This window comes from Echeneis naucrates, chromosome 1, assembly GCF_900963305.1.
Source record: "Echeneis naucrates chromosome 1, fEcheNa1.1, whole genome shotgun sequence".
Lineage (NCBI taxonomy): Eukaryota > Metazoa > Chordata > Actinopteri > Carangiformes > Echeneidae > Echeneis > Echeneis naucrates.
In genome coordinates, this window is record NC_042511.1 from 5,893,999 (window position 1) to 5,908,135 (window position 14,137).

General features: G+C 41.9%; 1 protein-coding gene across 1 annotated transcript; it reads left to right on the plus strand.

Moving 5' to 3' along the window:
- Window positions 1–1,197: 1,197 nt before the first annotated feature.
- inab (internexin neuronal intermediate filament protein, alpha b) lies at window positions 1,198–3,305 on the plus strand. Its single transcript, XM_029500375.1, has 3 exons — window positions 1,198–2,259; window positions 2,727–2,851; window positions 3,032–3,305. The coding sequence occupies exons 1-3, from the start codon at window positions 1,213–1,215 to the stop codon at window positions 3,303–3,305; spliced, it is 1,446 nt and encodes a 481-aa protein (XP_029356235.1). The 5' UTR covers window positions 1,198–1,212.
- Window positions 3,306–14,137: the final 10,832 nt, after the last annotated feature.

Here is a 14,137-nt window from a genome sequence, read left to right on the forward strand (position 1 = left end):
GGAGGCATTCAATGACCTTCCTTTTTTAACCACTGGAAGGATCCCGTTACAACATTCGTTCTGCACCCATCTGTCTGATCTTTTGCATTGGTCTGTTTCCTGTCACCATTTGGAGGTTCCTGTTTTATTTGAGTTATTTGTCTTGTGTTGGAGATTGTGGAATTTCTTTGTTTGCCTTTCTTTACCTTTGGCATGTTGGGCTAGTTGGGCTTTCAACCTTTTCAAACAAAGCAAATGGTAGAAATGTTTTTAATTTTGGGAAAAAGTGTTCAGCTTTTCTCCTTTAGCCTTTCTATGATAAATATGGCAATAACATGTGCAGTAGGGGATTTCTTGTCCCTCAGCGACAAAGCACCCAGAGGCCAACAGGAGCTCCATGTTTGGCTGCAGAGTGCATTGGTCTGGCAACAGAGGGCAGCAGAGGCTTGTCGGTGGGACTCCCTGTCACTAAAAGACCAACAACCACACAATGAGCAACACAAACTACAGTCGACCATTGAAAGTAACTTTGTTATTCCCGTCTCACTTTTTCTTCATGATGGTTAAACTCCAACTCTAAATCTGCTCATATCTGTAAATGATTTACTGCAGAGCCTCATTCATCAGTGCACGACTTGAAGTTTAAAGTTAATTTATCATTATAAAAACGGCACAAATACAAATAGTCTGGATGCTTCGTTGTTTTAGAGAGGACGTAATGATAATAACAGCAAGCTCAACGGTACCAAACAGCTGCAGGTGTCCGTGTAAGGTGCATCATCATTCTTCGAAAAATCACTTCCATACCAGCTTTTTAGAGAGAGCATCTCGTGTTCAGCAGTAGAAACACTGAATCTGAGTCTCCATATATATGCAAAGCTGCTGTTTCTTTATTAAATTATTTTTTAATTTTACTTTACATGGAGCTATATGTGCAACAAGCGACCAAACATTGACGCATCACCACTGCGCCAAAAAGGACAGTTCCATCTGCTCCACACAAAGACCGGTGCCAGGTCCGGGCGTCCCGATTAATGTCGGGATTGATGTGGACTAACTGTTACCGACTAAATTCCATCTCTAGGACGATAAATAATCGATGGTATTCCCGCATGACCCATCTGGAGCGGATCGGTCCGGATGTTGCCGGTGGGCATTAAATAGTGATTGGGTTGGTCCCGCTATAAAAGGGGGGCGCGCCCACTGCTCTGCTCTGTCTCCTTTCAAGCCAAGATGAGCTACGGATCCGATGTCTTTTCCTCTTCCTCCTACCGGAGGATTTTTGGCGATTCTCCCCGATATGCGTCCTCTCCATCGAGGACACAGATGAATGTGTCATCGAGGGGGGGTTACCGGTCCTCCTCTCTGTCCCGGAGCAACATTTCCTCCCTGGGCTCGTACAGCAGAAAGTCCGGCCGCTCCTTCTCCCCCATGCCTTTGGAGACCTTCGACCTGACCCAGAGCAGCGTCCTCAACAATGAGTTCAAAATCATCCGCACCAACGAAAAGGAGCAAATGCAAGGGCTCAATGACCGCTTTGCCATGTTCATCGAGAAGGTGCGCAACTTGGAGCAGCACAACAAAGTGCTGGAGACGGAGTTGATCACGCTGCGCCAGAAGCAGACTGAGCCGTCCCGCCTGGCCGAGCTTTACCAGCAGGAGATCCGCGAACTGCGCTCCCAGCTCGACGAGCTGAACGGAGAGAAGTCCCAGCTGATCATAGAGAGGGACAACATCGAAGACGACCTGCAGAAAGTCAGGGGGAAATACGAAGAGGAGTTCCGAGCCCGGGAGGAGGCGGAGGCCACCCTCAAGGCTTTCAAGAAGGACGTGGATGATGCGACCATGGTGCGCCTGGACCTGGAGAAGAAGGTGGAATCTCTCCTGGATGAGATCAACTTCCTCAGGAAGGTGCACGAAGAGGAGGTGGCCGAGCTGACGGACATGATCCAGGCCGCGCAGGTGTCTGTGGAGATGGAGGTGTCCAAGCCGGATCTCACCTCCGCCCTCAAAGAGATCCGCGGCCAGTACGAGTCCATGGCATCCAAGAACCTGCAGTCCGCCGAGGAGTGGTACAAGACCAAGTTCGCGGACCTGTCTGAGCAGGCCAACAGGAGTAACGAGGCCATCCGCGCCAGCAGGGAGGAGATGAACGAGTTCAGGAGACAGCTACAGTCCAAGACCATCGAGATCGAGAGTCTGAGGGGAACCAACGACTCCCTGGAAAAGCAGCTCCGGGAGATGGAGGACAGGCACAATGTGGAAATCGGAAACTACCAGGTAATCATATTCTAAGTACTTATTCAAAGATTACAGCGTGGCACGAACGTGTATTTGAACAGATGAGAATGGGGTGTAGCCCCCGGAGCTTTTCCGAGAAGAGAATCGGTTCTAGCTCTGTCCGCGGTGCTGAAACGGGTTCCCCTGGGACAGCCCGGCCAGCAGCTGCATCTGACAACGCCCTCTGAGTCAGTCAGCTCTCACCGAGTGCAAGCATTCAAACACTGCCTCTGGTTCTCTATTTACCTCTTCTTTTCTTTTCTTTTCTTTTTTTTTTTTTAACCATAAACAATAAACAACTCTAATCATCACAGCTTAGCAGCTTCACAGATTGATAAATGGAGATATATGTATGTCGTGCTGAATTTTTTCCTGGCACCGTAGACTGGCTGGCCTTTTTATACCCTTTGCGTCTGTAAATAAGCTGAACCCTTGTTAGGAAATGACCTCTAACCGACTGTCCATAGGAAAACATGGCAGAGCTGGAGAATGAGCTCAGGACCACGAAGAGTGAGATGGCTCGTCATCTGAGGGAGTACCAGGATCTGCTGAATGTCAAGATGGCACTTGATATTGAAATTGCAGCTTACAGGTAGTATATTTTGTTCAAAGACGAGTTGTGTAGTTCTGATTGTGATACAACTATAACGTGGAAATGAACAAACTTGATTTAAAATACTAATATACACATTTCTGCAAATAATCACTCTATCCCTCATTAAATGACTTGACCCTTCCTTTTTATTTTATCCCCTCAACATCCTCTTTGCAGGAAACTCCTGGAAGGAGAGGAGACCCGCATCGGGACAGGGATCGGCTACCCCAGCCCCTCCATTGGGCAAGGGTACAACTACCAAACCCGCATCTACACCAGCTCTGGCAAGGCCGCCAAGAAGGAGGGCAAGGATGAGGACCAGCAGCAACAGCAGAGCAAATCTGGAGGCAAGACGTCCCAGCGTGAAGTGTATGAGGAGACAGTGGTCACCACGAAGAAGATGGAGAAGCAGCACGAGTCCAATGATGTTCCCACCAATCAGAAAAACTAAGTGCGTTCTGTAAGCCTAATCCTGACCCCTAAACCTTACATGTATCCCACAAGTCCTCTCCTACCACCCTAAAACAAACCCTGAGCCTTAACACTCGAGGCATTAATGAGTATCTTGGATAGCAGCCTTGCTTTGTGTAGCATCATAAGATCTTCAAGGCTGCTGAAATGTGAAATACAGTGCAGGGTTTACAGGTTTGTTTTATGTTGGTTTAATTCCTTCCCTGTACCTTCTTCCCTTCCACATTTGTTCCCCAAAGGAAATCCATTATAACTCTACTATAACCATCACTCTATACAAACCCACAATACATCTGTTCTCTCTTGTTCTCTTTCACCAACTCAACATCAGACGATAAAAAAGCACTTTGGTAGCAGCAACAATAATTCCAACACATGGTTGATAATAGCTCTGGCCATGCTCTACAACTACTACGACTACTACAACTACCACAAGCTGTGAGATACTGTCAACACATTCCAATGGAAGCATGTGTGTGTGTGTGCAAGTGTTCCTGTGTGCACTAATAACGTTCAAAAACACCTCAGCTGGTATTGGTTGTTAGTCTACATCCACTTATACGACACAAATGAAATTCTTCTTACATGGTGATGACGGTTTAGTGCAGTGAAAGCACAAGTGTTTGTTTAGATCGCTTCTTGCACAATAATCCTATTCACAGCCAGTGCATCAGTGGTGCCGTTCAGCTCTGCATGACAAGAGCACAACAGAGGATGAAGATCCTCAGGCCAGCACTGACCAATGAAGCTTACCGAACGAAAGTGGATGACTATTTTAAAAGACACGACGATTTGAAGCGAACATGTAAACAAATTTAGTAATCGAGCCTAATTTGCATGGTGTGTGTAGATGTCATGCTTGCATGGAGTCCATCAAACCATCGTTAGAAGTTCAAAGGTTGGCCAGTGCCTTCCTCGTCATCATTGACCATGTTGAGCATCATCATGCAAACCCATTAATAGCTGTCCTGGACGTGTGCTTGCTATAGTCTGTAGGCCAGATTTGAGAGTACTCTTACAAATCTTAGTAGTGAGATGGACCACAGGTCTCTGCTGTTGAGGCTGTGACATTAAGGAGGAAATCCTATTTAAAACACAAATACGTAGGAATCAAATTAAACGTTTGGAAATGATTAAGAGTTTGCACAACGATACAGAGAAATTCAGCAAATATACCGTGAAGGAGGCAAAATACTGCTAATATGATAAGAAAGAGTGAGCGTTTTTCTCCTGATGCAGTCCAGTCAGTTAGAGACTGAACTGTCAATTGTGCTGAGGCACAAATGCATGAGATTCTGTACGATACATCTCATCTCGTTGTGATGAATTGGATTCATACGTAATGCCATTTCCTATGTGCCACTGATGATGCTTGAAGCTAACTGAAGCCCCAGAATCCATACCATATCACTCAGCCTGAAAAAAAACAAAACAAAACACGGCAGAGTTCTGTGAGTACCTGCCAGACCACAATATGTTTGAAACAACTTGACCTCTTTCTTTGTAACTGTGGCCATGACTGGATAAAACGTCTGTTGTAGTACGACCTCACCAGTAGAAATCCCTCAGTATGAAAGACTTGTAGTTTGTTTTGTCTGCTTGCACACTGCCAACTCGAACACAGCTATCTTATTCTCTTGCTGTTGATCAGGGTGAGCTACGCCCTGACAAACTGCACACACATTAGGAAAACAACAACAAAAAACCCCACTGAAAGTGTGTGAGACTGTTGTGGATTGGGTTCCTACTGTTTTACCTGAGGCTAGTGACAAGTATCTTAGTACTTTAGTAAATGTGTTTGTATCTATATACAGTGGCCTATCACACCTGCAATTTTTTTTGGGCGGGGGGGTTGGGGCAGCACATCTGAAAGTTGGGTGTTTTGTTTTTTGAACTACCGAGTTTCAGTGTCAAGCAGAATACAAATCTCAAAAGTACAATAACTTCTGAACAAAAGAAGCATTTTGCAGTAAACTGCTGTTACAACGGTTGGATGGTTCATGGTTGCAAACGTCAAGCCTTTATCTTTCCAATGTAAACCAAAAGATTTCATGGATGTTGGAAAAAAAAAAAAAAGAAGAAAAAAGTCACAACTACTTTTAATGCACTGCCAAACTTTTCTAAGCACACATGCAGCACCATGTCATGCAAAAGCAAGCAGTTTATGAATATACAGTACAGTATGTCACCCATCCCAAACCCAGACGCAAGATTTAGCTATACAGCAAATACTGTAGGATTTAAATGCCTTAAAACACCAGCAGCTTTTTCTGGCCATGCGTGTGATGTGTGCGATTCTGTTAAGTGGGGTGTTTAATCATTAATATCTCTTTATTAGCGTTTATTAGAGATGCCATGACTACAAAAGCATAGGGATTGAATGTAGATGACATGCTAACTCTCTTTATTGTTATTATTACTTATGTATTGTTGTATGACACTATATCAATAAAGATTTGGCATTACAGAGGTGCACATCATTTCATTGTATGTTTTTTGTTCTTATATTCATCGCTGCTTTGTTTTTTTAGGAAACTGTCACTGTAACTGGGCATAAAACCACTGAGGCAACTATTTTACTTCACACCGCTGGATTTTATGGCCTTAAATCTCAAATTAAGATTAAAACAAAATGGCATCAACTAACATATTTTTTATTTTGTTATCAGCTGAGATCCGATAACACTGGTTTGATTGGTGATAAGTTCATAAGTCACCCAGTAACGCACACAACCATAAAGATGTCCACACACACACACACACACACACACACACACACACACGTGATTATGATCAAAAATATATAATACATAATTCTGAATATGGAATGGTATATATGTTGCCCCACAATAAAAAGGCTGCGGGTTCAGTTCCCATCCTGGGGCCTTTCTGTGCGACCCCCCCCACCATCCACAGACATGCATCTGACACATGGTATATTATATTTCCATGTGTACTTTTTGAATTTTTGTAAAATATTGACATGTACAACTTTGGCATTGCAATTTTTCTTTCCACCTCTGATTGATCCTACCGACTGTCGATCAGTTTATTGGATTTGGATAAATTCAGTCATATTTACTGATTTTGACATGCATCACAGTTCTGTGGCGGTGTGGTGTGATGAAGTCCAGAGTTTTCTTTCTACTGACAGAAAAGCTGTCTCATCCGGTCATCTGTGAGGCTCAATGCTAAGCTCCATTATTTCATGTTTTCAGACATAAGATGAGGAAAATGTTTTTGTTTGGGCCCATCTCTTGAAGTAAATATTGCTTTGACAAGTACGGCGTGAACCAATGTCACCTTGACATTTTCCTTGGAGATATTATTTTTGCTCTTCGGGGTCACGGTGCAGAACCTTACTGAGATATGATGGATTACTTGCCACTGTTCTGTACGTTAACCTTTGCACCCATGCTGCTGCTGCACACCCTTGAGCAAACACATGCACAGATCCAGAGCTCGAGACCTTGGATTGTCTCAATTTAGCCCATCCCTTGGACACTACCTGGGTTGGGCAGCCTCGTTGTTGGGTGTGTGTGCGTGACGCAGGTTGCAGTTCTTCAAAGATTTATATCCCTGCATTGCTGCTGAGTTGAAGGTGTGGTGGGAGCCGTTCAGTCAAATGCCCCCGTCAAAGCCCTCTTACGAAACTGCCCTCCATGCTCTGGCTTCGAACTTGAGTGCTTCAACTTTCTATTTTGAGTCTCATCGAGGCCCCCCTGTCCCTCATTCATAACTCCAGAAAGATGTGCGGTATTACAGGGCTATAAAGACATGACAACCATCAAGTATAAAATCATGTTGGAAACTCTGTTCAATCTGAGATTCATTTGAAATTTATAGCTATCAGAGTGGGTTTCGCCTTCAGTCCCAGTGTAATCAATGTACAATACAGCTGGATGACTTCTCCAGCGTGTTGTTCCATCATTTTTACACCCAACACGCAGCGTTGTGTTTAAACTGCAGCAATAGCAAGAACACAGAACAAGCTGCCTTGAAACTGACAGACAGAAATCAGCTTTCCCCTGATGTAGCTTGACGGTTGGACACGTTATGTTGTGTTTTAACTCTTTGGTCACTCATGTAAGATCTGAAACATTAACTGAGGGAAATATTCAATCCATGTTGTGGATGGGCACGCATCAAAGGGAAATATTCTACATGTTTCCTGCTTTATAAAAATTTAATCACATTTAAAATGAACTGTTGGTGTCTTTGGCTATGTGGAGCTCTCTCGTAGCTAAAATAACTCTGATTGCTCTCATCCGTTTCACCGGTATCTGCATGCAGAGCGGTATTTTGAAATGATTGCTCGATCAGGGCAATCTTTTTTCTTTAGGGCTCTCTACTCTCTACATGGACGCAGGAAACTGTGCTGCGTTAGGGGCTTGTTTTATGTTCTACCCGGTGATAAGCATCTGCATGCGGCTGTGGTGGCAGAAATGAGGATTAGGCTGCAAAGTGAGCAGGATGAGGCTATAAATTTCAGCTGTTTGTCAGCGTCTGCAGATCAAAGCCAGTCTTCCTAAATAACAGGGCCGAGGTGTTGGCTCAGCATACATATTAAAGTGTCAATGCATGTAACCTTACACACACAGAGAAACATATTGTATAACCCTGCCCCCCCCCCAAAGAAAACACTGGAAAAGTCATGAAGATGTCATTCCCTGGATAAGGACAGTTATTATATATTTTAGAATTTCTAGCCGAAGCATGATGGCATATAAAGTCAATGAAACCGACACAAACGTATACAATTTCTACAGCTCAGGAAGCACCTGCTAAGCAAAGAGATTGCTTCAGATCAAGTGTAAATACCGGTGCTAATCGCTTTTATTAAATAACTTCATCAATATGCAGCGATGCGGGGGGAAAGGAAGAGACTGGAGGAAATTACAGGAAAAACTGGGGTGCCAGGAGACCCCGAGCTGAACACAGACACTGTCTGTTGGACAATTTCAGGTGGTAATGGGATTAATGAGAGGACAAAATTACTTTGTTTTCTGTCTGAAGACTCCTTTTAAGTCCACTGTGGCACATTTGGGTACTTTTATTTGTTTCTCACAATTGAACAAGAAATCCCTGTCTGTCGATGGCATGTGAGGCCAATAGCTGAGTACACACCATGGGACAAGAAGGAAACAGCTAGCATCTAATGTAAGCTCAAAAAAAACCAAACAAAACACCACTTTCCTGAAATTTCAGAATGATTTTCTTAAGTGTTTTAAGTTTCTCGGCAGCAAGCACGCAAACAGTACATCCAATAATTAATGTGGGTTTCCTCTGTAGGTGGGAAAAGTCAAGTGTGAAGGGAGCAACTGACATACAGCCCGTATTGTTGCTGGGTCAGAAACAGCTCATCAAAACAGCATCTTGATTTTTGTTTTTTTACTCTACACATTTCAGACGGTAGATCATGTACAATAGTTGTTTTGGAAGTGATCGCAAATCAAAAGAACCGAAGCAGAAGGCGACATTTTCTATGAGAGGTGGTTTCACATATCTCCGTCTTTCCTGTGCCAGGCACCAATGTGTTAATTTCAGTTGCTGCCGCTGTTGCCTTGGAATCAGTTGCTAGCATCCTGCTGTGCTGCAGCAGCCTCTGGGAATGACCACTCAGAGACACGGGCTTTGCTCTCATCCAGACAGACGTTAAAGAGGTCTGAGGAGAAGTGTGTCAACGGATACAGAGGTGCTAGACTGTAAGAATATAGAATAAATACATCAGTTATAGACAGTTTAATATGATAGTGCTAATTGGATTGGATTTGAGTAAAACCTGTGGCAGAAGCAACTAAAAATTATTTGGTTACAGAAATCGTACTGTATTTAAAGAATCGCAATGTATTTAAAGAATCATCAGCCGTCATATTAGTCCTTCAAACCGATTCCTTGCCTGGTAATAAGTGCTGAATCACTTTGAGGTAGGCCCCACATATGACGTAGCCATCTCCCTGTTAACAAAGCCAATCCAGTTTTTTTCTTGCTTCTAATAATAGCTCAGACACAGCCAGCAGATCCAGACAGGCAGACAGGCGGACTGATGAGGGGTGTCTTTCTTTGAACAAAGAGGAAGGTTGCATCCTTCTTTTTGACCAGCGTTTGACCTTTTCTGGGGGGGAATGTTGTGTTTTTTGGGATATTCATCCCGATAAACACAACTGCATCATCTCAATAATCAGAAAATCAAGGGGGCAATGGTCTCTCTTTCTCTGATAATATTTGTTTATATGATTTTGTATAAACATTATTTATAGAGCAATGTTTGACTGATTTGGTTTCGGAAAAATGTGGCACATGCTTTCCTTTTAACTTTAACTTAACTTTAATTTAACTTTAACTTTAACTTGTTCTTCTTGACTCCTCAAGGATCAGCTGAACTAGACATGACACTTGATCAACATTAAATTTTACAATTCATGTTTAAATTTTGGCAGAGTCCTGAAACGTTGGCTGATTTAGTAAACAGTTTGAAAGAAGAGCCAAATCTTTTGAAGACTAGAAAAAGAGGGTTTGCATCCTTCTGTCAAGAACATCTGTCTGTTTAGTGAGCATACAGCTGCACACCAGAGTATTATTTTAAACATGTACTCTCAGAGAACATTTATATACACCCAGTTCTGCTGGTATATCTGTGCTTATAGTTGTAAATGTAGGCAAACTGCTACATTGTGCTACTCATTGTCATGGGAAGTTGTGCATTGACAAAAGTCACAAAACACAAAATCTACAAAAACACTGCAAACTGCTTAAGATTTTGATATTTTCAAAGAAAAATACAAAAGCACGATTCACAACTACATTTCAAAAATAAAAAAGTACATGAACAGTTTTACCTGCAGGGTTTCACAACACAATTAGCATAGAGCCAGATTCAGACACACTATATTTAAAACACATCACACCAGACTATTTTTCAACTGGGGGTGAAATCTTATTCCTTCTGCACATGTGAAAAAAGTGTGATTCATCGCTTTCTCCAGTGATTAAACCCACTGTCATAAAGGAAAATGTGTTAAAAGGAAGGTATTTTTAGGTTTCAGAAAGATAGGAAAAGGTGGAGGAGGAGACTGACGTGCACCTTGCAGAACAGAAAACTCTGTTGGCTGCTGTTGCTGCTTCACTTCATGCACTGGAGGCACACAGTCACTGTGGGGAGAAACCTGGCTAAAAATGAATATGCCCTTTGGAATATTTTGGAAAATCTTTGATAACATTTTTCTTGAGGCCTTGAACTGGAATAATTTATGATGCAGCTTTAATATGAGGACATTTTATGAGCATTTACAATGTTGAATACAAAAGAAAAAAAGCTTGCTTCATTATGATTATTGGGTACAAAGCATTCGCTTAAATGCGACGAGCTACAGGACATTATTAATTTATACTAGTTCATATTACAAGATATTACCAGAAGAACCTTTTATTTCTGCTGAACTCTATAACTCTATAACTTTTGCTGAAGTACAGACAGTGCAGACTTAGAGAATATGAACTGCTGGAACTTATACTGATGGGACTAATTATTTTGGAGGAGATCAGGGAGGGTGCAGGAGTGCAGGAAAACAAGTCCAGCCTACAGGGATATGCCCATAAAGTCCTTTTGTGCTTCAGTGTGCTGTCACTGATCGTATTAACAGATGCAATTTGAAATCAACTCACATTAAAGCCTCCATTTGGATAATGATATTCAGTTTTGTAAGCCTACAATAAAGACATGCACTTATTAAGCATGTTGATTCCAAAAATATTCTTTAGAGTGGCGGTGCCTGCTTATGACATCATAATCTTTGAGAAAAGGGCACTAAGTAAAAAAAACAAAAAACAAAAAACATAATAATTTACAACTTTATAAGCTCTTATCGTTTCAAACCATGATTTATATGGAAATGGATAATGCAGAGGTTCATTTTCAATTTGACCATTTTTTTCCCAAAATGCATATGGATAAAGACCACAGTGTACCGTCGCACTCTCAAATGTTCCTTCAACTCATAAGGGAATGAGCAGTGTGTGCTGCCACTGTCTAATCCATAATGGAGCAGCTGCGCCCATCCAGGGCTTCTTATTCGTGCTAGCCTGCACACTATGACACAGCATTTTGAGAGAGACCAAAGGGAAACTGTTGAAAAAAGACTTTCTCAAGGCATGAAGTGGAATTCTAACCATGAAGTTAAGCAACAGAAAGGATGGACGGAGTAATGAGGGTATCAAATGGAATAGTTAGCATTCAGTAGCTCAGAGATGAGAGAGAGGGTGAAGCCTCTCGTCAGTTTTTGATGATTCTGTTTCAATGATCTCTTTCCTTATGTTCGGGCGAGCCTGATAAATAAAAAGATTATATGAACTACGATGCTTTGTAATAAGGAATTCATTCAAAGCTTTTTTTTTTTTTTTGTTCATGCTCCCCAGTGATAAAATATTCAAAATACTTTACAATCTTGCAAATTCATGTCAGCTGCTGGCAAGGTGGTGAGGGATTTGCAGAATATATTTTGTATTTTTTCATCTACACCAGAAAATAAAAAACAAAACTACAAACCCAAAAATTTAATGATTTATTGATGGGTTTTGTTTCACATAATTAGGTCACATCGGTGAGCATTCATTTTCTTTGCAGCTGAACAGGTGTGAAGTTGGGGAAGGTCAGACAGAGCTATTTCTCCCCTCATTAATCTTCAGGCTGGGAGGATATGAATGTAGGCAGAACCTCTTTAGAAACACACTAATGGTTCTATCATCGTCATTACATCACATCATATCATGCTGTCAGTCATCAATTACAGAGTAATTTTAACATCTTAATAAGAAGTAGCCAGCACTGTATGTATCTGTGCAGGTAGATGATGTTGTTGAGTCCAAGCCTGCACGAGCCAAAAGAAATTCTGTCTGACTTATTGGTCATTCATCAAGCGTTTATACTGTCTAAGCATCAAAAGGTTGAAAAGAATTTTCATATAATTGCATTTCACCTGATTTTTCATATGGACATGCATAGATCCGCAGTGATCTGGTCACATGATCTGTAAATCAGAAGAGAGATGACAGTCGTTTGTGAATACCATTATTACAACAGCTTTTCTCGGCCCACCAGCACCACAAAGACAAAGGAAATTACCGTACTGCATTATTTTCACGAAGCTGCGTCCAGTCTTTGGGCCACAGGATAATGTGCTGCTGGCTGCATCTACATGTTGAGCTGCACAGTTTATCTTTTTATTGAACTTTCTTTAAGACAGGGAATGAGCATTTTCACAAAATAGCAGTGTACCGCTAGTAATTATCTGCCCCATCCTGATTAATGATTAATCAATGATTAATCTCCTGGTTAATGTCACCTTTGCCTCCCTTATTTGAGTCACTGTCTTTGCTTCAGTCTTTTGTAATTTTGCCTGTGCAGTTCCCCCGTGATAGATAACATTAGCATTACAAGAAGAAACATTGCGAGCTCAGCATGAAGCTTAATTTCATTGTTGACAACAGCTTCAGTTTCCAGTAGTGAAAAGCAAAACAGCTGTGAACTTCTTGTCTTTAGCACTCTAAGCAGCAGGTCCCGCCTTGTCACGTATCGTGCTTTATCGTGCTGGTTAGAAGACATTATAACATCTTGTCTTGTAAACGAAACGAAGCAAAGCTCTTTTAAAGCAGCAATTATCACCAGCTCCTCCCAGCAAAACAGCACTTTTGGCCACAGAGAAAACACACTAAATGGGCCTTTTCGCTCTTATGTAGTCGACTTTATTTACAAACGAGCTGGTTCTCAACATAGCTGAGAGAAGCAAAAAAAGGGCGGAGGATTATTCCCTGGGCAATGATTTATTACAGGTTACACCTCCAGTCAATTGACCCATGTTAATATAAAACATTGATTACAGCAGCTTTAAAAAGTCATCCAGGCTTTCCCCCTGCTGATGTGAACCTGAGAGGATTAGTGCCGACTATTGGAAAACCCCTCATTACATTGAGTTTATTTTGAGTATCTTCGTTGTTATAATTGTTTTCCTGCAGACTGTTTCTTATTAAACTGTTGGTTTGCAGGTGTAACCCATAATCTACAACACGTACTGTGTTTTTTTTTTTTTTTTTTTTTAAGTAGAACAACCAGTGTTTCCTTATCAAAGCCTGGATAAATTCCATATCACAAATAGTGTCAAATTTAGAGGTGTCCCCTTGGCCAGTTTCGTACTGGGAGTGAGATGATGGTACGAGATTCACATTCATCCTTCCATTCATCTCCAGGTTCCTTACTCTTGTGCAGCAGAGGATGTAATATCGAGAAAAGGACACAGAGGGACACTCCCTTGCCCACACAAAGCGCTGCAGCCTGTCATGCTGGAGGAAAAAAAAAGTACTCTTGCCTCTAGAGGCCAACATATTGACAAATCGCTCTTGCTCTGCTCAGTATAGTCTTCAAACATCCAGATGCGTACAGGGAGGCTGGGGGGTTCAAACCAGAGGGGTCGTCCATAGCCCCCCCGCCTCCTCTGTCTTTCGCCCATCCATCCTGGAACAAAAGCGGCACGTGTACCAAATGAGACATAAAATATACAATATACAAGTGATTTCCAATCGCTGGGAGCGTTTTATAGACTTACATTTTGCACAGAGCAGCTTATTTTTTCAATAATTTCTTTTGTTCATACTCTGCATCAATCTGAAATTGGAACATCTCCCGGCATTCTGTCAAAATGTGAAGCATGCTTGCTGCTGTGAAAGGCTTGAATGTCATGTTTGAAAGTTTTCTCTTGGCAAAGGAATAAAAAAAATAGAAAATTGCTTTAGGAATTATACCGCATGGTACGTACACAC

Coding starts and splice junctions, on each gene's coding strand:
- inab (XM_029500375.1), top strand. CDS start 1,213: ATGAGCTACGGATCCGATGTCTTTTCCTCTTCCTCCTACCGGAGGATT. Junction 2,260..2,726: donor TGGAAATCGGAAACTACCAG/GTAATCATATTC, acceptor GACTGTCCATAG/GAAAACATGGCAGAGCTGGA. Junction 2,852..3,031: donor ATTGAAATTGCAGCTTACAG/GTAGTATATTTT, acceptor TCCTCTTTGCAG/GAAACTCCTGGAAGGAGAGG.